The sequence below is a fragment of the Aedes aegypti genome, chromosome 2 (genome assembly GCF_002204515.2).
Source record: "Aedes aegypti strain LVP_AGWG chromosome 2, AaegL5.0 Primary Assembly, whole genome shotgun sequence".
Classification (NCBI taxonomy): Eukaryota; Metazoa; Arthropoda; class Insecta; order Diptera; family Culicidae; genus Aedes; species Aedes aegypti.
The window spans coordinates 474,266,353-474,292,296 of NC_035108.1; the positions used below are offsets into that span (position 1 = coordinate 474,266,353).

At 34.5% G+C, this 25,944-nt stretch overlaps 2 protein-coding genes and 1 long non-coding RNA gene across 5 annotated transcripts; 2 read left to right on the forward strand and 1 right to left on the reverse strand.

Annotated features, from left to right (window-relative positions):
* The first annotated feature begins 5,315 nt into the window (after positions 1-5,315).
* LOC5569765 lies at positions 5,316-6,893 on the forward strand. 3 transcript variants are annotated; one of them, XM_021848394.1, is made up of 3 exons: positions 5,316-5,403; positions 6,313-6,644; positions 6,699-6,893. In XM_021848394.1, the coding sequence occupies exons 2-3, from the start codon at positions 6,330-6,332 to the stop codon at positions 6,861-6,863; spliced, it is 480 nt and encodes a 159-aa protein (XP_021704086.1). In that variant the 5' UTR covers positions 5,316-5,403; positions 6,313-6,329; the 3' UTR covers positions 6,864-6,893. The 3 variants fall into 3 exon arrangements, 2 of the variants coding, with proteins under 2 accessions (XP_021704086.1, XP_001652986.2); XR_002501060.1 differs by having other exon boundaries at positions 5,327-5,544; positions 6,699-6,877; XM_001652936.2 differs by lacking the exon at positions 5,316-5,403 and adding an exon at positions 5,586-5,698.
* Positions 5,378-6,249, reverse strand: LOC5569764. The gene is made up of 2 exons (XR_002501061.1): positions 6,026-6,249; positions 5,378-5,961 (listed from the first exon to the last, which is right to left on the reverse strand). It is a non-coding gene; the product is annotated as an uncharacterized LOC5569764 (long non-coding RNA).
* Positions 6,894-9,911: 3,018 nt separating the features above from the next.
* Positions 9,912-25,040, forward strand: LOC5569766 (serine/threonine-protein kinase NIM1). The gene is made up of 7 exons (XM_021839709.1): positions 9,912-10,180; positions 10,354-10,367; positions 11,284-11,323; positions 20,936-21,035; positions 24,400-24,511; positions 24,570-24,726; positions 24,783-25,040. The coding sequence occupies exons 1-7, from the start codon at positions 10,136-10,138 to the stop codon at positions 25,038-25,040; spliced, it is 726 nt and encodes a 241-aa protein (XP_021695401.1). The 5' UTR covers positions 9,912-10,135.
* Positions 25,041-25,944: the final 904 nt, after the last annotated feature.

Genomic DNA, 25,944 nt, shown 5'->3' on the forward strand with positions numbered 1-25,944 from the left:
TGAGCGTAAAGAGAGCCTATAGCTCATTACCACAGCGGGTTAAGAATAACAGGATGTCCTGAAGATTCAGGCTTCTGTATTCAGTTTCACTTAATAAGTGTTTACCAAGTAATTGGAATCGCATTTGCGCAAAAACTGGACAGTTACATATCAGGTGATACGAAGTTCCATAATCGGAGTCACAACTATCACACACAAATGAGTCAGCACGCTGAATATTTGCCATGTGATAGTTGAGTCGGCAGTGGCCTGTCAACGCTCTGACCAAGAGACTGCAATTCTGCTTTGACAGATTTGTTAAATACTTCGCCACCTTTGGAGATGGCTCAGTAATATACAATTTTGTTTGACGACACGACTCCAAACTATTCCAATATTGCTTGTGCTGAGTTGCCGCCCAAGAGTTTATCTGAAGCTTCACCCAGCACTTCGAAATTGGAATAGCCGGCTCAGGGCCAATGAAGTCATGCGATGCTCCATCGCGAGCTAGCTCATCAGCCAATTCATTTCCAGCGATGGAAGAATGGCCAGGTACCCATACAAGGTTTACAGAGTTGACTGAATTCAGTTCCTCAATTTGAGTTCGACATGCGATAACAAGCTTCGACCTTGAGTTGGCCGAAGCGAGAGCTTTTATAGCAGCCTGACTATCTGAACAGAAGTATATGACTTTACCCATTACGCGCTGTTGAAGTGCTGATTGCACTCCACACATAAGAGCAAATATTTCCGCCTGAAAAACGGTGCAGTTTCTACCAAGTGAGTAAAACTGATTCAGCCTTAGCTCACGAGAATATACTCCTGCACCAGCTCTACCTTCTAGAAGGGAGCCATCAGTGTAACATACTATATTGTTTGATATACTTCTTTCCAAATAGCCAGACGTCCACTCTTCCCGTGAAGGGAATTGTGTGGTAAATGTCCTGTAAGGAAAGTTACAAGCAATTGTGAGATCACTTGGAGCAAGGACAATTTTGTCCCAATTCACCAAAAGTGGAAACAACGAAGTGTGTGTAGATCTACGATTCACTGGATTTTTCTCCAGTAGATCCAGTACCCATAAACGGTAAGAGCAAGAAAGTGCTTCTTGTTTAAGATGTATGTGTAGTGGCGCAACGTCGAAAAGGGCCTCGAGCGCTGCTGTGGGAGTTGTAGAGAACGCACCAGACATCGCCATCAAGCACATCCTTTGGAGATGGCCCAATTTTGATTGGATTGTTCTCACTTCGCCCTTTTGCCACCACACAAGACATCCATATGCCAATATTGGTCGAACAACTGTTGTGTAAATCCATTTGATATATTTGGGTTTGAGGCCCCAAGTTTTACCAAAGGTTCGCCGGCATTGACCGAAGGCCATACAAGCTTTTTTGACTCTGAAATCAATGTGAGCTGTCCATAAAAGTTTGGAATCTAGAATGACTCCGACATACTTTACTTGATCAGTCACATTAATCTCAGTGCCAAAAAGACGTAAAGGTCGAATTCCATCGCGGTTTCGTCTTTCCGTAAAAAGAACAATAGATGTTTTATTCGGGTTAACCGAAAGGCCATATTGGCGACACCAACTCTCGACTACCTGAAGAGCACTTTGCATCAGGTCGAATAGGGTGCTTATGCACATACCAACTATCAGAGCTAGATAGTCGTCGGCAAATCCATAAGTTGGAAAACCGCAATTATTGAGTTGCCTCAATAGCGTATCTGCTACGAGATTCCACAAAAGTGGTGACAAGACTCCCCCTTGGGGGCATCCGCAAACACTCAATTTTCGAATCGCTGCTTGACGCAATGTCGAGAAGAGATGTCGGTTTTTGAGCATTTGATGAATCCAATTGGTAATCATTGTAGGTAGCCCATGATTTCGTGCGGCTTCCAATATGGCATTGAAAGACACGTTATCAAAGGCACCCTCAATATCCAAGAAAACACCCAAGCAGGATTGCTTCTGAGCGAATGCTTTCTCGATATCGTATACAACTTTGTGTAAAAGAGTCACAGTGGACTTTCCAGATTGGTAAGCATGTTGATTCACATGAAGAGGCATGTTTGCCAAATAAACATCACGGATGTGATGATCGATAATGCGTTCCAGACATTTCAGAAGAAAAGAGGTCAGACTGATTGGTCTAAAACTCTTCGCTTCTTCATACGACGCTCGTCCTCCTTTCGGGATAAACTTTACAGTAATATCACGCCAGGATTTGGGAATGTACCCGGTAGCAAAACTGCTTACAAGTAGCTTTTTCAAAACATGTTTGATAAACTCAAATCCCTTTTGGAGCAGAACAGGATAAATCCCATCCGCTCCTGGAGATTTGAAAGGAGCAAAACTATTAAGTGCCCATTGAATCGATTCAGTAGTTACGATACTGCGAGCCGAGGCCAGAGACTCGTAACTACATGAAAAGACATTTGGTTCATCCGTAGATGATATGTCCACACATCCGGGGAAGTGTGTATTGAATAAACATTCTAAAACTTCTTCATCGGAAGAAGTAAAGTCACCATTAGGTAAGCGAATTTCGTTCACTTGGAAATCCTTAGATTTTGCAAGAATTTTGTTCAACCGACTGACTTCACTCAAACTGGAAACATTTGTACAAAGGTTTTTCCAGCCGGATCGTTCAGCAGAACGAAGAGTCTTCTTGTAAGCCTTGCGAGCTGACTTGAACGACTCTGATCCAGCTGAACGGCGTCTGTTCCAACTCCTTCTACATTGTTTCCTGAGTCTAGTCAGATCGGAATTCCACCATGGGGTCCCTCTTGTAGTCTTTACAGACCGCAGAGGACATGCTTCTTCAAAAGCTTCCATAATGTAGGATGTTGTAGTATCAACGGCATCATCCAGATCACTTGGATTTTCAATGGACGGAGAATATCCATGAAATTTGGTCGCAACCAATTCAATGTAGAGTTCCCAGTTTGTTGACCGGGGATTCCTAAAACGCAAAGTCTGCGCAGTTACATTTGAATGTTCAAAGAAGATGTAGCGATGATCAGATAATGATTCCTCATCTGATACATGCCAATTCGTCAACTCGTGACTGATTCTATTCGAGCAGAGCGTTATGTCTAACACTTCTTCTCTATTAGAAACCATGAAGGTTGGGCGATTGCCTATGTTAAGTAATCCAAGGTCTGTACTACTTAAGTATTCCATCAGACTGGAGCCTCTCAAATTGATATCCGAGCTGCCCCAGATGATGTGATGAGCATTGGCATCACTGCCCACAATCAGCGGAAGGCCTTTTGTTACGCAGTGTACGACAACTCGTTTGAAGTCATCCGTTGGGGATGGTTCATCATGTGGTAAATATACCGAACAATAGACGTATTTCCTGTTAAGGTCACCAACAGAAACATCGATTGTGACAGCACATACATCTCTGGTAGTTAACTCAGAAATGAGTGTAGCAACGATTGCTTTATTAACGAGCACGCATGCGCGGGGCATGGAGCGCGAGTTTGCCATTTCAAGTTTGCTGAAAGTAGCAAAAACTGGGTCCACAAGGTTACCTAGATAGAAGTTCCCTCTACGAAAGTAGGGTTCTTGAACTAGCGCCACTTGGGCTGCACCATTTTGCATGAGTCTGCAAAGATTGATCGTTGCTGTTCTTTTATGCTGAAGATTGATCTGAGCTAACCTAACCGTAGCCACTACCCAAACTAGGCAGGATTAAGCTTTTTGCAATCTCAGCACGAAAAAGACCAGCAACGAAAAAACCAGATCGGTATCTATTTAAAGTCGCCAAAGGCGAAAGAGCACAGAATACACTGTGTAAAACGCATAATGCGAATCCATATAGGTGATAATTTAAATTAAATGTCAACATATTCATAATCCCACCCTTATTAAGCCTCAAGATAGAGACTGAAGAAGGGCAGCCGATTATCTCGGAGAAACACAAGGTCACCTGCACCATTGCTCCGGGTAGCACAGGAAGGACTCAATACTGTGGAGGGCGCCCTGGTACCCCACAGGCTCCGTTAGCGGTTAGGTTTTATTTAGACCCCCCTAACCATTCATTCTTAGGCACGGTACGCATCACACCATAAATTAGGGGTCACCTGTGAGGTGGACTTTTACCACCGGAACAGGCAGTCCGTAGTGTTAATTCTTAGCCAGTTGAAACAACCGCTACCGACACTACGCGGCTATCTAGGCTGCTCGGGAAAAGGAGGTTAATATTGATGATTAACTCCTGACGGGCCCAAGCCCAATATCATACACATCTGTCTTAAAATGGGTGAATTCTGATATCAATAATGGGTAAATAAACACCTATTATAGTTAAGCCCTTGCAGATTAAAAGTAGGTGTTTTAAAACCCATTTATGGGTGAAAAAATAGTATCGAATGTATAACAGCTTGCAGCTGTGTTGGGCACAGTTCCAAAGTTTAATATAATTTATTGTTTCATAGTTCGAGTTTATGTTTTTTTTTTTTCATCGTAAATACAACATTCAAAGAAATGGTAAGTAAAAAGCTTGTATAGTATTGTAAAATAAATTTATATTAATTTCAAAGCGCTCAGGAATTTCAAACTTTCCTATTGTTCCTGCAGGTTGCAGCAGATAGCATCTAAGTCCAGGAATGGTCAAAATGAAGGAACAAAGAAAAGAAAAAATATTAAAGTAGTGATTATTTAAGTTTGTTAAATAATGTTTATTTTTTTACTAATTATCTAGTGAATTTTAATAACTAAAACCTAGTCTAGTAACCTTTGCTGGTGGGTATATCGACATACTGAGAGAGAATCAGGACTGGCAATCTCATCGAGACAGGGAGATAGTATAGAGAGTGAAAATGCATGCAGAGTGAAGAGACCGAAAATATCATTGACGTAGGTAGAGATATCGAGATTTAGAACATCGAGATGTGTAGAGTCGATTACAGTCGACAATAATTACCATTAAAAATGCGTATATTTTTACCCTTTTTTATGCCGCGAGCGAGATTTACAACATGGGTAAAACAACATGAATGATATAAAAACTGACTTTACCCGTTATGAGCTAAACCGGGGTTTACCCATAAATGTGAAAAGGCGCTTCTAACGGAAATGGGTATTTTTTACCGTTTTAAGGGTATTCGCAAACCATCGTGTTGCTATTGTAAGTTCGGATGAAAAAAATCAAGGCTCTCTTAGCATTCTCTTTCCAACAACAAGATCAAATGAAATTTGTTGTTTGTTGTGTTCATACGGAACCGGTTTCTGTGTGAAAACAATCCATTTACGCTTGGTTGCGGAAACGAGAAGGGTGATTAAACATCAGGTTGCCTTATGAAACACAACATTTTGAACTTACTACCTAGGTTGACAGCTGCTTGCTCAAACATATGTCATATTTTATTACATACTTTATTGTTTCGATTTTGGATATTTGGTTCACAGAAATTGTTAGTATGGCATAAAACGTCGTCATTTTAATTAGTTGCTTACATCGATACAAACCTTTTCGAAATATTGGTGCGGAAACTATTTGTAGTATTCGTTTCTTGTTTGAAAATATATCAAAAGTTTGCTGCGGTTTCGGAAAGGTAATTTCGTGAAATAACTCTTTTCAATGGAGGAATCATTGTTTGAGTTGTGGTTGACCTATCAGTACGTGATGCAGTGTTTTGATGTGCTTTCCAATTCCAAAATGTTATGTTGTCATTTTTGATTTGTTTGATCAAACTAAAATCTTTTGCGGTAATACTCAAAAACGGATCAATTTGACGTGAATACTCCGTATCCTTCATTTGAATTCTAGTATTATGATAACCGAAATTGAAGCAGGACAATCCATAATTATACGCTTTTACAGGAATATGCATTGAAATTGTATCATTTCGCTTGGATTTACCATTTAATACTTTCAATACTTCACCATTACATTTAGCATGCAAAGGCTTTACATATTGCATGTTAAGGGCTGGATTCATCAATATGGAAGCCTCATTTTGCAAAGGAAACTGTAGGGAAAGTCAAAGTTTTGTCAGTATCTGGGAACTTCTGTTTAAATTTTACAGAACCTACCTGTAATGAAAATTTTTCTCTCGTTTCGGAAATTTGTTGCCATTTTTCCTGCTTTGAAAATGGTTTTGCTGATGATTTTGTCATATTATTCATTTATCAACTTTCAATAATAATGCGGAATGTTTGCAAATCAAGCGAACATTTATTTCCTTGTTGCTATGGGTTGATTGCCAGAGTTGCCAAAAATAATAAAACAGTCGATAAATGGTAGAAGTTTTGGAAGTTGTAACAGAAAATACCGATATTAAATTGAATGCAAAATGTTTAGTTTTTTTTTTTGTTTCCAGTAATTTACAGTATAACAATGGGTTTGCCGGAATTACCTGATCAAAACAATGGAGACGATTTCCGCATGGAAGAGGACTTCTCTATTAATGCTGACGGAACAACAGATGACAGTGAAAACGAATATTACGAAGAGAATGAATATATGGGCTACCAACCGTTAAACATGAGAGACAGCAGCAACACAATAGAGGAGGAGAGTGATGAATCTGAATCAAATACCACAGTTATACTTGATGCTTCAGCTACTCATGAACTACTAAACGTGGATGTGTGGAATGCACCTAGGCCCAATGAACTCAATATAGAATTGGATTCAGAAAAAGCAGAGCAGGTTAATAAAAGAATGATATAACTATTATACTTTAGTAAATCATTTTTGTTTCAGATTCGTAATGTAATGGCTGATTTCAAGTTACCAAATGCATCGGTTCCACAGTGGGCAATTGGAATACCAGAAGAAAGCTGGAAGGAAGAATTGTTATTACGCATTCGCCAAAGACAAAATTGTCAAGCTGCTGATGAAAATTCGAATAATAGCAATAATAAATAATTCGTATGAATAAATACTTGTTACACATTCCTTGCCGAGTTTGCATAGATCACGCGTGTATCAGTACCGTAATTTCGGGTGAAATTGATCATTTTTCACGGTTTTTCTTGTCTGTTATCTGTAATGTTGACAACACCAAACAACTGAATGCAGGAAAACAAGTACGAAGATGTGCCTCATTGACTCATGTACCGAAATTTTCTAACAAATGTAATTTTGGTGCTAAGAAACATCTCTTAAATACAAAAACCTGGGTATATCATTTCGGGGTGAAATTGACCACTTGTAAATGCGGTTACTGTTATCCGAATACGCTTGCTAAATTCTTAACAAAACAATATTAACGGATATAATGAATACTTAACACTTCAGTCGTCGCGCTGTTGTATTTTGTACAACACTGTTGAAAAAACCTCGCTTTTCGTTCACAACAGCAGCGTAGTGGTTCTGACGGTGGCAAACCGCGCGACGACTGGAAGGTTAAATTTCAATAATTACGTAGAAAACGCCTAAATGTATGCAATTTCCTAAGGAATTTCCTGATATCTAACAGAAAATCAAATGTTTCAAATGTGATGAGCAAATTGGTACGATTTTTGGTGATGAAATCTGGTTTGGGGTTACATTTTAAGCATTCTCATAAACTTTCAGACTTATACCATGCTCAAATCCTTGATTAGAACTAGAAGTTTTTGGATGTTTGTCAATACTGCACCGTACATAATTTTGAAATTTTACATAATTTTCATAGAAATAAACATTCTTTAACGCAAAAAACTTCGCAACACACAATTCGACAAACAACGATCATTCACTGCAGGTTACATTGATATTTGTGGTCCATTAGGAAGAAATTAAATCGTGTGACACAACGAACAATTTCACCCTACTGATCGATTCCACCCGAATTTACGGTACTAGCTTATAACTAGCACTAGTACTAACTTACAAAATAAAACAAATTTAATGAACTTTACCATTCGACCTCCATTTTTAATGTAAATTTGTACGCTGTTTCCAAAATGAGGTCCAAAAATGTTTGAGTAGAACCTTTTCGAGATACACTCGTATTTTGAAATTTTAAATTTTATTAAAAGCTTTTATTTCTAAAATTCTTATATCTTTGGTTGTAAAGCTTCTATTTTGAATTTTTGATGCAAATTTTACATGCAAAATGATGATCAGCTCATTGAGTTCAAAAATGCTGTAAACTAGTGTTATTTAATTTCTTCATTGGCAAATAAATAAATTTAATATTTTTATTTAAGCTACATCAAAAGTAGGATATATTGATAATTAAGAAAATGATTTATCGATGGTAAAAAACGGAGGGAAATTGTAGAAGTTATAATTATTCTTGTATGACTACATAAATTGCATATTTTCTAACGTAAAATGTTTAAAAACGAGTTTTGGGGCGGTTCAAACTGAACAGGACGTTGCTATAAATGGAGTAAATCATGTAAAAATAGATCATGTAAAAAACACAAAGAAACAAACACAAAAAACAATCCGTTCCATGACAAAAAGGACGACGCCATTAAAAAAGTCACAACATTCAAAATTTGAATGTATTTTAAAAATGGATCTACTTTGAAATTTTTCGACCACATTTTCGGAGATTTAGCGCACGATTTTACATGCAAAATGATCAAAATCATTGAGTTCAAACATGCTGTAAACTAGTGTTGTTTAATTTCTTCATTGTTACTTACGCGCATATCTCTACCAGCAATCGCGAAGCTACGCGTTTTTGAACTGAGTAGTTACTTTGATGAAAAATGATGATAGCTATAATTTATCTACCCATTAACCTTGATGGAATGATGCAACTTTGCTACAAAACTTAAAAAAGACAATTTGTTTTTGAAAATAATGAACTCATTGCAAGTGTTAAAAATGCACAAACAATGAGTGTTATTATAAAAAGTGTTCAGCTTGAATTCGAATTCAATGTCAAAACTGCTGTATCATCCTGATATCAATAGGAATGTTAGTTGGGATCAGTAGCAAAACAAAGTATAATTTATTAAACATTTTAAACTAACATACAAGCTGCGGTTTATTCCGTATGAAATGTTATGTTAATTGCTTAATCACTACATTCAAAAAGTTATATACTACTTCCTAATTGAATCTTTAAATCTTTTTTTTATTTGCTTCGCTGTATATTCCATATTACATATACGTTATTAATTTGTTTATTCCCCATTTCAAATTTTAAGTCATACATAAAAAAAAGGTAAATGTGCTCTCGCCTTAAAAATGTAATAAATTTTCCAGTTCATGTTGGATTTCTTCGGATTTTCTGCGTATTTTATCATTTTCTTTTCGAAGATTTACAAGTAAAATAACATAAACATAACAAACATTTTTAAATTATGCATTTGTTAGATAATTACTTGTTTGGCACGACATTCACTAAAATAAGATTAACACCAGAGAATAAGCCATACGGCATGTTTAAAAGCATTGAGATTTCAAGGAAATGTATGCGACCTAAATATTTTGATTCAAATAAAGATAAAACCAATTAACTGTTATTCCAATTTCCTAACACAAATTAACCTAATTATGTGCACTTGTTTCTTGTTGATTTTTGAAGCATGTAAAACAAGGCAAAATATTTCAAATCAAATGTTTTTTTAAAAGGAAGGCTGCTTTGGAACATAAGATGATAATTTGAATTTTTTAGTCGCCAATTCTTGTCGTCGAAGTATATGTCAATGTTGAGCATAATAAACAAAGTATTTGTCACCCAATGTTCACATTTCCTTTTTTCACCTTTTCCTTGGCAGCAACTTAAGTGTTTTATTCCCTACATATTTTGCAATATTGTTGCACGTGTTTGTTTCGCTCATTTGAAAATAATAAAATTTATTTTTAAAGCCTTGTGAAACGCACCTACATTAGTGTGCTCATAAACACGGTGCTTTTAATTGCAATCCGCAAAGATATTATTCTGAATCACTATTTTATCGACATAACTGGCAACAATGAACATTATTCCTTCAGAACATTTTCCCACCTTCAAGGTTCTGGTGATGCTCATGTTCAGTTGCTTTACTGCTTCGAAAGCAAGCACTCTAACTAAAGCATATTTTGTTTTCTGTCAAGCAAATGATACTTTATTTTCTTACTTATAGCTCAACAATAATTTCGAACATTGCAAATAATGAAGTTCTAGTTCTTTTCAAATTGATGACATAAATATAAACTTCAAAATCATGTGGATTTTGCATTGACAATAACATATCTCATCTGATGTCATAATGAAAAACCATTGTAGCTTTTTGATGTCAACCGCAATATTGATGGTGAGTTATTTTTATGCCGTTTAACGATGGCAAGTATTAGAAATATTTTTCCTATATAAAACTATGATGGTTTGAATGAACTGAATTATCTCTGTTATCTTAGGCTTAAATTTTTTGTTGGATGAACTGCAGTAAAATGGATTTTTTTTTATTTTCATGATCTATAATGCAAGGGATATCATATCATGTAAGCCCATATTGTCGGTAGATATGTTTTATTTTTTGTTTAAGATATAACCAACCAAATTCAAACTATCCCACTAAAAGGAAATAAATATCACGTAACAGATTACAATCTAAATATTTCAATTCCGCTTAACAAAGTTATTTCAGATGGTTAGGAGAAAAAAAGTTGAAACACGAAACGGTTAAAGATAAAAGATTGAAAATGATTTGCTACGTGGGAATTTACAGCGAGGAGGAATCAGCTATTTCTTTATCGGTGAAAATGTTCAAGAAATATTCTTTTAAACCTGTGTTTCAACCTTTTGCCTCTTCTTCCTTTCCTCATTGACCTTCTGGCCTTTCCACATTTTTTTTTATAAATTCCTGACCTTTCTTTTTTTTAACTTGCAAGCTTCAATGTCATGTCATAAATTTAGGGTGTATAGATATTATTAGATACAGTAACAAAGATTGCAGAGCCATAAAACCTAAATTTTTGATATTGCTAATCTGATTAATTCCCTGTCTTATTTGCGCCACTCTACCTATACACTCTGTATCCATTCGCTTATATTTTACCCATGGGAAATTTGATTTGATATAATCGTGCAATGAAACCATTGGATAAATTAACTGCAACATATTGACAACAGTAGATCAGCATTGGAGTAGACTAGACGTGAATGGTTCTTGGTTTAAGAAAGGTTGAAAAGGCAATTACAGAAATAGGTACGCAATCAAATCAAATCACGTGGATAAATTAAAAAAATAAAACTACGCCTGATTGGCTTTTCCTATATTCTAAAAATATACGCTAGCCCTTTGAAATAAAAATGAATAAGTAAAAGCTTTTATTGTCCTCTCGACTTTTTATACATTCTCCGATCTTTTGTCATAAATTTAACCATGCTACAAAAATATGTTTTTATCTATTCCAGATTACAACAAAAACTTAAAATTTTCAATGGCAATGCACAAGTGAGTATTTTTAGATATCATCTCATGTTTTGTAACATTCAATCACCCTGCTATTTGTTACATTCGAAATGTTGTTAATTCGAGCTTCATAATCCCGTTAATTATCATCAAGTCGTAAGTAGGAGAAAAACAGTAAAAAAAATAAAAGCGGTACATAAGCTCATTTTCCATCTTCGGACCTACGCTTAGCTCGCTAACAATGATAAGTGATTTTATCGAAAGGTATTACTTTTAACAGATAGTATACCAAGCATTGAGTTTATGCAGTTACTTCATGCTGTAGGGTGTCCCAGAGAGTATGGGCACGACTTTGATAATGAATATCATAGTACTTTTCCAAACAATCAAATATTTTTATATTTTTGTATTTTTTTATAGGCAAATTCAACCAGCATCTGTGATAAATTTGTTTGATTTAATTATTGTTGACATTGAAAGTTTTGATTTTAGAAAATCAATTCTTATCCGATCAGCACAGACTCTACATTTTGTTTTTGTTGAAAAATAACTAGTGAAATATGTTTTTATAAAAACCTTTCGCCATGGTGAGTTCCGATACATTGTATCAAAGATGTTTTACATAAATTTTTGTTAGAAACTTTATTTGGCTTTGTTAGAGAACATTTGAAAAAATGGTAAAATTTGAAAAATCTCGTTTTTCTTTCTCCACATAAGATAACATCACGGAGTTATAACTCTCGAGGTATTTTAAATAGTAATAAAAATCATACATTTCAGATTTACGAAAGGTTGATCCCTATTCTCTTGGATAGGCAACTTTAAGTTTTGATTTATTTATATGTTTTAACGTAAATACCGTCAACGTCCCAGTATCCGCTCATGTTCCAGTAGCCCACTCACGAGTTCAAAAAGTAAGATAATTTGAATAAATGCACAAAAAATGTCCACAGTATGATTCTATTTGTCGATTTGAACGGTATAGAGGCTATAGTTTTCAAATTCACTTTGTGTAAACTTATCTTTTTTCAGTGTGAGCGGGCTATTGGAACATGAGCGGGTACTGGTGCACTGATGGTATGAGGATTTGTTTTTAGACTATTTTCAAGCGAATCACGGCGGAATCGGATTTTTAGTTCCAATACAAATTTGACATGTTTAAGTTCAAAATTTCAATTTGAATAAGTGATAGTCTGATCAATTATCATGTCGTTGCTGATAAATATATTTTTGTAGATTTTTATTACACGCACTTTTTGACATAGGACAAATTTTGTCGAAAATAACGCGATTTGTGCAAGACTGGTAAGAGATGCTTCATAGAAATGTTACGTTATCAACACATTAATAATTAAATTATTCATTAACAAATTGCGAACTACTCTTGTTGGGTACAGTAACAAAGTATGTAAAAATCAGATTTTTATCTTCACTAGTCTTGATATGGCAGCATGGTGAAGTCGTGCCCATACTTTCGGGGCACCCTATATTCAATTTCGAGCTTATTTGAAAACTGAATCTGTAATCGTTGTTTTTAGATAAATGTTCTTTTGGGTTTATAAGTAATTCTTTAATCCAGGATAAAATTGATGAGTTTATTGATCATCCTTTAATTATTTCTCAGTGAATGCAAACTTCACATGTTTTTATGTTGGCGCGTCGTTTAAATCTCTAATCATTCTACTGAAACTTGGTATCTAGTTACATTGCTGATAAACTAACTGCACAATTGATAAAAATAAAAATGAAAAAGTTGTTCCAGCCAGACATTATTTCTTCACAGTACAAGTTTTTCACGATTAAGCACCGACGGATAAAATTGTGATTGAATTCAATTTAACGCCTTGAAGTATGCAACAAATGGGTTATACATTACACACTCAATTGAGCTCGGCTAATTTCCATTCCTTTACCTAGATCCGCACAACCGAGCGGTCAGCAACTGAATTTTAACTGATATGTCAGCAAAAAATCAGGTTTGTTTGTAGCAGCACCCTTGGGTACCGCTAGAACCAAACGTCACTTTTACTTTGATGTCAAGTTGTAGATAACAATGAATATTACTCATGAATAGAAAAGAAAAGCCATATAAAACCTTTGTTATAACAAATTAATCACAATTTTTCATCACAAATCGTGATTATACTTATGATAAATCAATAAGGTGAAGATACATCAAAGCAAAACCTCTAGTTTTCAAGAGCATAAATCTAGAGGACCTGACAACCGTTCGCGCTGAATATCTGATCGATCATCACCAGCGAGTGACCAGTGAGTTAAATTTTCAACACAAATGGTTGTCTGGTTCTCTAGATTTGTGCTATTGAAAATTTGAGGCTTGTTTGCGATGCATCTTCACTTTAACGCTCTGATCAAAATCATAATGTTGAATTTAATTGGAATATTTTATTATGTAATGCAGCAGTTCGGATCTTGATTCACAAATATCTGGATTTTAAAACAAGGCATTTTCCAAGTGTTCGGGTTTAAGGACATGTTAATTTTTCATTTGACTGTTTAAATTATAAAATCTCTATTTTTTAACATGCGCATGAGCATTGATGAACGTACAGTTCATATAGTTGTTACTCCATGATTGACCAGAATAATTTAAATTGCACAAGAACAAACGAGCTCAGGAGTAGTTTAACATCTTCACTATATAGTTTCGAGAATTCCAAATGTTATAGAGTCATTTACGGCGCTGGCCACGTCCTTACGGCCATCGGAGTAGGGCAGAGATGCTAGTGTGATATTCATTGTTATTAAAGACCGAGTATGCCTCAACATTTGGACGATGTAATTTTAAATATGTTTGAAAATTCAATCTCAGAAATCTTTCTGTGGCCCAAAGAAAATGTAGGTTTATATGGAAATTACTATGGAGAAATTTTGAAAAATGTTCCCAACACGTTAGTTCCGTAATGTAAGTACAAAGTTATCATCCCATGGTTGAAACTCGTTCTTCAAACCTTAATGAAGCATGTTGCTGAAGAAACAAATCCCTTTTAAGCTCATTTTATATGAGGCTTTTATAGATTTTTGACGGGCTATAATCCCGCATGAAGCTTAATGATAGCAAACTAATGAAAACCTCTTCTCCTGTCCGTCCGATTGAATTGCTCTCTCCAGTGTTTCTTTATCATGGTTTGAAGAATAAGTTTTAGCTATGGGGTGATAAGATTGTACTTACAATCCAGTATTAACGTGTTTGGAACATTTTTTCAAAATTTCTATATAGTTATTTCCATATAAACCTACATCGTCTTTGAGCCACCTTTAAAGCTGAAAATTTCACAGAACACTATTTTTAAAATAGTGAGAAAGATATGGGATATTGGATTTTCAAATATGTTTAAATTATGAACCGCCCTAGTCAACATCTTTATGGTTGTCACGAGAAGGAATTTGTTGTTAAGGCGAAATAGGCCGTCATTGAAATTTGAGCGCGTCGTTGATGATTGTTGCAAAATCATGTGACAATTTCGAATTAAAGAAAACCAATTGGTACTGCACTGGCAGATCTGTAAAAGTATCAGCATACTGTCTTTATGTCAGCGCATATAATGATACTTTTTTAGAGGACTGACTTTTATCACGTTGAAATTGCGAGGGACAATGTCGATATGGCTGCCAAAACGAATGGCAGGCTACTTAGCCTTAATTGGAAAGATTCATTAGCATCACAATCTGGATTCAACTTGGTAAGTGATGCGATTCAAGTAACCTAAAATTTAAAAGCCTTTCCATTTTATTTTTACCACGAGTTTGTAAATACAATATAAGGCATTTTGGTTTGATAAATGATTCGATTCACTGAACATGAATCAAAATAGTCTTCTACCAGTATATAAAGAAAACGTTGACTTTTATTCTGCCGAACCATTCAAGTTTGTTAACCCAGGTAACATTGGTAACTGAATAACAATTTCTTTTGCTGAAAAAAGGCTGTATAAACAGCTTCAAGCTGAATAAACTATTGTGCAGCTATCAATGTTACTTGGGAAATAACAATAATAGAAGTAAAGGTATGCGTCCTGCATTAGGGTTATTTCTCAAAACAAAGTCATGTAGAACTAGCATAATGTTAAAAAACACGTTGATAAAGATGAAAAGAAAAATAAGATCAACATATGATTAAAAATCATGAAGATTCTGTACACCGCTACAATATATTCTCATGAAAATTTAAGGCACCATTATTTCGCACTATTAGTTATAAGCAGCATGCTCATAGACAGAGCCTTATGCAATCTGCAGTTACTGCACATCTGGTGTTAAAATTCTATCAACATTCATATTTTTAAAGTGTTATAAGATTTAATAAAAATTTCTGAAATATATCAATGCTCTGACAATACGTTTCGATTTTTATAGGAATGTCAAACGTTTTCTGAGAGAGACTGTGGATCAGTAGGAGAGGAGGATCCTTATACTAGATCAGACCAGTATAACAGCAATTTATCTGCGAAGTAAACGATTGGTGTGTTAGTGAAAGCATAGATTTTGTAGGTTTATGCAATAAAATTGAAATTGAATTTCATTGTAAAGTAAAACTTTCAACGATTTACTTTGAAAAGAACGCTCCCAGCGAAATCGACAAGCAGACGCTTATGGTTGTCAGAACTAGCAAAATTCAATAACACAGCGGAGTTAATGGATCCGATAATTGAGCAATATCATTCAAACGCTTCAATTAAGTATTTAAAGAATATTGTTTCAGAAATTTGTAGAAGGCCATAGCAGCTACCAAATGGTGGACCAAAAAATCTGTAGAGCTACAGTGGGTAATTGTAGTTTTTTTTGGGTCAAATTTGTTAACCGTCCCTTTGAACTTTTATGAAGATGATGTGTCCGACTACGTTGTAGAGGAAATTAGGGTATGCGTTCAGGGTGTAGGTGTTAAGGATTTACTAATGGTAGTCTGAAAAATACGGAATTTTGTCGTTGAACCTGATATTAGACTAATTATATTTCAATATATCCATATAGTATTTTGAGGATAATGTTTTACCAAAATTGTTGTGTACGTTTATGGTCTCAAAATAGTGATCATTCAATTCTGTTGCACAGAGGAGTTATTAAATCAGGTTATTGGGCGAATCTTTGAATACATTTTAACCCGTGTAATGTGAGGATGAACCTACAGTTTTCAAAACGCTCATTCCTAGCAATTCTCCAACCGATTGTTTTAGCTTTAATTGGAGCAACATAGTTGTACCAGCTTTGAATGTTGGCGCCATTCATCTGAAACCCTCCGCGTTTCTTTGAGATGAAAATATGTTTTTTCTATAACAAGAAATTCTGATGAGTTTGCAAAACACTGCAGCAAAAAAAAAAAACGTCTTGGATTGTTTTCATGATTTGACCATTTTTACGGATGTTCCTGATTATCCGCCGGTGAACCACGTTGTTCACCATCGAAGCCAAGTATTCCCCAACATGTACGAGACTATTTGATCGGAGGATTTGTATGGAGCTATTTGATCAGCTTTTAGTGAAATATGAGAAAAACAGATATACTAGTCTTACAAAAACGGGAAGAGTTTCAGCGAGGGGGCATCAACGTTTAAAGCTAGTACAACTATTTCTTTCCGATAAAAGCCAAACATTTTGAAAAACGCTTGTGCCATTGCTGAGAAAGAGCATTTTGAAAATTGTAGTTTCGTCCTGGAAGTTTACGGTTTAAATTAACGTAACATGACACCATAACTTTGCGGCTAGTGTAACTTTTCGAAGAATTATACGATTTTAGATCTTTTTTTTATTTAAACACGTATCTTGACGAGTAGAAAGAGAATCCAAAATATAAGAGTTATATTAGAAGTATTTATTTTAAAATGCCAATAATTAGGCATACGTTTTAAGAGAACCAATAATGTCTCAATTTCATACCAAAAAATCATTAACTTTATATAACTTTTCAGTTATATTTTATATGGTATTTTGAATCAAATTTATGTTTTTTATACAATTAAACATGTTGTTATGTTCTGCATAGCTTTGGAACTATTTCAGAGTTCGAAATTGTGATATCTTGGCGTAGATGTGCGTGGAATGGATATATCTGTGTGCTGGGGCGACTATACAGCTGAGCTGGTTTTAGCGATGTTTGTGCGGTAGACCCACATTCCCTGGGATCACAACCCAGCGGGTTAGCTTGTCGAGGGCCTAGTCAAAGACGAAATAACGACATTTGTGTTTTTGCAGTTTCCCAAAATGTTATGGCAATAGAGCAAAATCTATGTCTTCATTCGTCTCTGGTCTAGTTGCAGATTTCCCCCTTGTTGCAGGGAGAGCATTACACCCTATCAAAATTAATTCATACTACCATACTTTTCATTTTTAGCTATTCTTAACGATTCATACCTTAATAATGTTTACTTTATACAACATTCTCGCTAACGTAGTTATTCATTAATTTTTCAATAAAGTGGAACGAGTGATTCAAGAAGATTTTCAATTAAACACTCCAGTGTATCAGCGTTACACAACAGCTTTACAAAGTGACCCTAGATGTTCTCAAGAGGTAACGTATATCTCGTGCACTTTGCCACATAAAATTTTATGTAGTTGGTCATCTCTTCGTCACCTGAGATCATTCTAAAATAAATCAACACAGCCAATATTTTGTTTCGCACATTTGTCAAAAAAATCTTTAATTTTCCACACATCTCTAACAACTAGAGTAACATAAGCAGTCCTATAGTTTGGTCAGAATGTGTGAAAAATTGATAGATTTTATACAACATGGGTGAAACTCGCTCATCGACTGAGTCAATTTATTTCAGAGTGATTTATTGCTGCAAAAGTTGAGAAATGAAACAGCATGAAAGGCCCTCAAGTAATAGTTTAGGAAGACTATGAATGTGGTATTATAATTTAATGTGCGTTTGTATGGAAGACTGTGTTTGTTTTCGCATAAGTGAGTACATATTTTAGGTGGAAGCTGTAACAGTATGAACGACTTACGCGCGTGTACCGTAGAATGGAACGAAGAGAAATACTCACTGTCATATACCATTAACCGAGGAGAACACCAAATGTATTAGTTCTTTAGTAGCTATTTTGTGTTAGTATTTCGGACGGATCTAAAAAAAAAACCTGTGTACTGTATGGTTGAAATAAGACATAAATTCAAAATCAAAAACGGTCAAAACTTAAATATGTTCTTTTTGTTATCGTGACAAAAAAGTATTATTGTCAAATGGAGTAGTTTTGTAGAGCGCTTTAAGTACCAATCAAATGAAACATCATTTTGAGGAATTTTCAATGGTAATCATGGCATGGAAGCGATATTTCATAAACTCTGACTCGCTTTGTTTATGTTCACTTTCAAATTGAACCTATTTTGCGGTGCACTTCTAAAAAAAAATTGGGATCGACTCTTAGACACATGGCACTGTGTACCCTGTTATCATTTGAAAGATTGTATTGCTGTTTTCATATGAGGTGCAAATCCTGTCTAAAAGGGGTTCAAATGCGGCAACACAAAATAATCAAATGACACTTAGCAACCATTATCAATATCACCACCAACCTAGCAAAGAAAAGCGATCTTTAACTTCGTCTTACTTAAGGAAAATCTAAGCGGGTTTGGTGTTCTCGCATTTCATATTTGCATTTCAAACGCACACAGCAATACATTAGTCTACCCAGCCAAAAATAAAAACAAACTCAAAATTATTCCGCTCGATCATGTATTAATTAATTAATGTATCGTTTATGAAAATTGTGTAGATTGGTTTAAATTGTGTAGATTGGCTCCCGAATTTGCCAGTTTGGGTTGAAATTGTGTAGATTGGCTCCCGAATTTGCCAGTTTGGGTTGAATGTAGTACCACAAACTAAAGTTGAACATATTGTCTAAATTGATTCTCAGACAACATCCGTTGTTAAAATTATGATAACAAGTTATGTTGAAGTCAAATTTATATCGGGTTAATGTTAAGAAAAACAGTAAGATCGCATTACTGTAACGCGATCTGACCCAGCATACACCGGAGTTACTTCAGAACAGCGAATATTAAAAAAAAATCAAAATTTTCCGTAACACTCGACATCTATATCGAATGCAATTCTTCAAGATATGCCAAAACGACAGTTTTTTCATTTGTTGTATTTTTGCTGAGGGATACGTACACATATGGTAACCAATACTTTTGATCAGAAATGTAAAGACATATGTATGTATGCAGATGGGTGTTTGAGAGTTTGTGTGTTATAGATGGTATTAATTTGAGATAACATAATTGCATGATATGCACTTTTTCAATAAGCAACAAGTATAAAAAATCACAGGTTGAGAATGAATCGTCAAAACCATAGTAAAATATAGAAAAAGAAATTATCGAATGCACGTTAAACGATGTACAACAGAAAACAATAATTGTTAATTATTAGTTAAGAGAGTGGGAACGTAGAATTGATAAACAAAATACTACACGAAAAAAGAGTTGTCTTATCAACCATATGCCGAAAATAGTATCCATGTTACGTTTTAATCTACATTGGAACAAACATAATTATGTTGGCTGGACACTTTTTGTTTAAACTCGATGAAAAAGAAATATTCAACGTAACATACAATGTAAATAATAACATGATTGACTGAATTTACCATTCGATTGATTTCATATACGATGGGATTCCGTTTATGGCAACAAAAGCAAAATTTTCAGTTGCAAAAACTGGAACCGTGCCAAAAATTTCAATAGTTGTTTTAAGGAATATCATTAGAATATTGTTACATCATCCTTATGGAACCATATGATGGCCAGACTTCGGAACGGTCCACTTTGAAGCAGGTTTCTTTGGGGTACAAGTATACTATTAATCTTTAAACTCGTAATGTTAATAGTGGCAGACATTCCTTTTAATATGTTTTTAAATACATGTGTTATTTTTGTAAACATTCATAATTGTTCGAATATGAGACACTTGAAATAATAACTTTTACGATAAATTGCTCTTTTTCAAACCTTACAAAATTAAATAATATAGACATAAGATACGTGGAAAATTTTGAATATCGGTTGAGCCATCACTGAGATATAGTCTATAATCCATTTCGATGTTTTTGATCCCGGGGCTACTCGTAACTTTTTGGATCCCGGGAATTCCGGGTCTCCGGGTTTCCGTTCCTCAACCTCGCAAGGACAAGCTACACTATGAAAGAATTTTTCACTACTGCCAATATCCGTGACACTTTTTCAAAGAATCAAACACCACTAATTCGATTCGTGATCCGCGGCACACATACATTTCTCTTCGCGACGCGCGCCAAGATTGTTCTTGAATCCATCGCTCGCTCCACCATTAACAATTGACATTTTATCAAGGAGCTGCATTCCAGATTATAAAAATTCAGAGACGGTAAAACAATAATTGAAAAGCTTTGACAGCCTTCTATGGAGTATAAATCCAAATGGAAAAGTCTAAAAGTTTTAAAATTGACTAAAAATATATGACTAAGATTAAACTTCATAGGATATTTTGCGTGTATCACTTCTACGTTACCACTTTTGATATATATATTATTTTATGAATTTGGAAAATACTAATAAAATAATATTATTTTACTATACTAAGTACAAATAAGCATGACAATTATATATAATTTTAATTATTTGTGGTTATGTATATCCACTAACAGGTTGCTTTAGGTCGCAGAATCGGATTCTACAGGTTTTGTGGAGACATTGGTCGAGGGAATTTCTCACGTGTTAAGCTTGCGATACATCAGTTAACCAAAGGTAAAAAGTAGTCATATTCTTTTATTAACATAGCTGTGGACTTAATCAAATGGTAATTAAGAAGAAAAATTGCATGAGCTTGAAAATTAATTTCAAAATCACAAGGAACACTTTAGTATGGAAGTTGCAAAATACAGTGTTAAAAATAAAAAAGTAAAAAATTGCGGATTTTCTTACAAATGCCTCAAAGTATTTCCATTTTGTATGAAAATCTGATTTTTTTACATTTTTCTATTTTCAATTCTGCAAAATTTAGCTTAATAGTAGAAAAGATATATAATATAAAATGCTTGTTCGTGTCATAAATCACGTAGTCCAATTTTATTCTGCTGCCCTCCCCCCTTTCTCCTTATGTGGGTTCACATTGTTTCCTGTTTAAATCCTTCTCTTCTGTGGTCTTTATACCATAGAAAATAAATGTCAAGAAACTATATTTTTCTTTAATAGGTGGCATCCACAAATTGCGTAACGCTCTAGGGGGTGGGAGAGAGTAGGCTCAAGCATTATGGCTCATAAAAAAATTATACAAAAAGCGTTACGTAATAAATGGACGCTGCCAAATAAGTAGAAAACTTGATTAAGGATATTTTTTTATTTCCAAAAATTTAACCGCAAGGTTGAATTTCTAACCCTCCGCAACCCTCGTGATTTATCGTAGTAGCAACCTTCCACCCTTATTTAAAAAAAAAAATGTGAATTATGCACGACCCAACTCGTGAATGATACACTCCCGTACAAAAGTTTGGATTCAATCCCTCAAAAACATACAAAAATGTTTTGTCCATATATCTATGACTACACATCTAATTGGAACTCTCTATAGCTCATTAGAACGACAATTAGTTAATCTTACTTCATAGGCGTTTTGACAAAAACATTGTAAAAATATTGTTTATTTACTTTTTAAAACTTCAAATAAAAATTATAATGAATCTTGGAGTTGTTTGTGGAATACCTATAAATAAACGAAAACCGAATCTAGCAGTACACCATTTAACTCTAATAGAGTCAGTATCCATTGACAGATACGCGTATTTCGATCTGAACTGTAAGGCACTAGACTAGACTTGAAGAAGTTCTTCGTATGCACACTAGGGCAGTTTAAAATTGAAAAAGTTTGAAAATCCAATATCCTATATCTTCCTTACCATCCTTATCAATAAAATAGTGTTCTGTGAAATTTTCAGCTTTCAAGGTGTGATTTAAAGGTAACTATGGAGAAATTTGGAAAAATATGTTCAAAACACATCAGTACTCGAATGTTAGTACAAACTCATCATCCCATAGTGAAAACTCATACTTCATACCATAATAAAGATAGTTACTAAGAGGAGCAATTCAATCTGATAAATGAGGACAGAGATATTCATGAATTTGTTTGCTATTATTTAGCTTTATATAGGATAATAGCCCAGAAAAAAATTACAAAAATCCAAAACAAAATTAGCTTAAAAGCAATTTGTTTCTTCAGCAACACCCTTCATTAAGGTTTGATGAATGAGTTTTCATTATTGAATGACAATTTTGTACTCAAATTACATTACTAACGTGTTTGACATATTTTTCATAAATTCTCCATAGTAATTTCCATATAAACCTACATCGTAATAGGTACTTCAACACTACTAGTTCAAAACCTGTTCCAAAAGTTGTTCGAATAAAAATTTAGTTAATAGAACCATTGCGTATCGTTGGTGAAAAAACGTGTATTTTCCAATAACCATTTACATCAGTGGTTCCCAAAATTTTTATAGCAGCGGCCTCCTTTGAAGTTCTACAAACAATTAGTGGACCCTAAAGAATGATTGCTTTTTATATCAATGCTCATGCAAACCTGCCAAAGATTTCAGAATTAATTGGCACTTTGCAGCTGCACCAAACAATCAATTTTGTAATTCATTGCAGATATCATAATAATTCTGTTTTGATTATTTGGATTGCATCAGAGAATTATGATTTGAACCTATAGCCTAGCAAACATTATTTCAATTGTACGATAAAGAACATCCATAATTATTCAGCACAAATAGCATCACTTTGACATTGGGGGCTTTTTCGGTCAAATTACCTGAAACTCAGCAGTAAAATGTATTTATTTAAGTCATACAATGTTTGCAAAAGGTGGTATCAGTAGATTTGAAAATTAAAGTGCGGAGGATAATTAATCAGATATACACAGGAGTTCATTGATTGTCTTGTGTTTCACAAGATCTGAAAAGTTTCACAATATTTGAAAGATTTACTCAGAAATCCAAGAAGAAATATATTTGAAAATATATTGTTAGGTATCCATCAGCACCAGTTATGTATTGATATTTGAAGATTCTTTCTGATTGCCTTCATAGAAGCATGGATGGATTCGTTGAAAATTTCTCCAAGAACTGTTAAGAAAAAACGTCAGACATCCGTCAAATTTTTGCAAAAATGTACTTAAGTACAATCACTATTACAAATATCAGCCGAAAAACTTCACTTAAAATTCTAAAGAAAAAATTCACGAGTGTTTTGAATAGAAACGGTGAAGGATTTAAAATTTCTTTAATTTAGCCGACAACTTACAGCGTACAGAGGAATTTAGTGAAGATATCCCCAGGAATCATGCCAAATCACAACTGGCAAGGATTTAGCGGCAAAGTTGCTTATGGAAACCTTTAGAAACGATACAATTAATATATTTGAAAACTACGACTCGTTAGTAATGCTTTTATGTACCTAACTATGTAAAAGATTTGTTACATTTATTCCCCTATCAAGAAAAACGACATTCAATAAATCATTGAATTTGTAAACAAGTATTTCAGTAAAAATTTCATTCAGCTTAGAAACTTGTATCTTTTGGCTCCGACATCTTCGAGCCTGAATACAGCTTAATATAGTTGACGTCAAAATATGCGTACCTGTCAAAGAATACATTTTTTCAATTAAAATTAAATTGCACAGAACTAAATTTTGATTCTTATTATTTTTTATTTTATTTATTTACTTGGTGTAACATCAATTAATTTGATGAAACATGCCCTGTCCAACGCGCCCTTCCGGCTCGAGGATGGATACTTAAACAGAGTTATTGGAGGTAGATTTGAGTATTGTACCTTTTAATTCCACCTTAATTGCTTACAATACTTAAATCTCTTTATTGAAATTCTGTGTATAGGGTTTAAATGCGTAAAAGAGTTTGATTTCTAATGCTTATAAAACTATAATCCTGAATACCTAAATTCATTGAAATATTTCATTTGATTCACTTACGTCATATTTAAGAAGATTCAAATTGTTTTACATTGTTCGTATTTTGCCACAGTTCACATTTATTTGCACCAATAATCAAAATAAACCACAAATCAAACAAATCCTTATTTTTCAGATAAAGTTGCAATCAAAGTAGTTGATACTAGTCGTTTAGATGCCAAAGCACTTCGTATGCTTTCAAAAGAAGTTAGCACACTTGAAGCAGCATTCCATCCATTTATTTTGAGGTAGGAAAGCATGAAATAAATATAACAGTAATATCAAAGATTTTCATCTACTATATAGGTTATTTGAGGTGATAGACACCATAGGAAAAATTTACCTAGTAAGTGAATGGATACCCGGCGGAGAACTCTACAGTAGAATCGTAGATATTGGTGTACTAGAGGAATATCACGCTGCTGTTATATTTTATCAGCTTCTCATAGCTGTTAAATACTTGGTAAATATATTTTGTACATGCTGATTCTGTTTTCTGAAAAACTTTATCTATGGCAGCACAGTTTAGGATACGTTCATCGAGACATAAAAGCAGAGAATATTTTAATGATAAACGAAGAGAGAATAAAGCTCGCAGATTTTGGTTTTAGCACTCAATTAATCAACGGTTCAAACCAACATTTGGATACATTTTGTGGATCACCCCCATATGCCGCACCTGAATTATTCAGCGATGATCACTATGTAGGAGGACCTGTAAGTAAGACAAATATAAGAAACAAAATCACAAAGGATTTATCTAGGAAATGCAATTAGACTGCTAAAATTTCAGGATGTTCATTCGCAAATAAAAACAAATTCTGTAACAATGAGCATTGCATATCTCGCAGCAATAATAAGTAGTCAATAAATTAGGGTACAGCTTCTGGTGGTGCGCAAATTAATTATTGGATGCTTCAATATTCACAAAGAAAAACTTAGTTTTTTTTTTATATAAATAAATGAAAACCCGAATCTAGTACTATACCATTTAATTCCTCTAGAGCTTATATCCTTTGAAGGATTCGCATATTTCGACCTCAATTGTAAGGTCGTCTTCAATGTCGTGTACTAGACTCGACTTATGCCAGTGTTTCTCAAATTTTGTTTACTTTCGCCCCTTGAGGTCAATATATTTTAGAATCACCCCCTGATATGCAATTTATATTTATGTATTAAACAACCACAATACTTTGTTGAGACTAGACTAGGAGGCATTATGGCCTGAAATTGCAAACTTCAAATACAACAGAAAACATTGCAAGTAAATATCTAGTTGTTAAGAATACTATGAGTACGATTTCTTAAATATCTAGGAAACACTTGATCTGGTCCTGGGAGGGATGCACAGATACGTCACACGAAGTATGAAACTACGTTTTTTCAAACTGCATGATACTCCAATTCGCCAATCAAGGCAGGCCTGACGAAAATCGATAGTTTCCTTTTGTTGTGTACCCTCTATCTTTCCGGACAAACATGGAAAAGGACCACAGTTTTCTTCTTCTTCTTCTTTTTCTTTCTGGTGTTACGTCCCAACTGGGACTGAGCCTGCTTATCAGCTGGTGTTCTTATGAGCACTTCCACTTCCATGCATTCAATATTCATTTTATTAGAAACAGTGCGTATTTCAATACTTTATATGCAATCAGAATTGAAGGTGCTATCATGGCACTTCTTT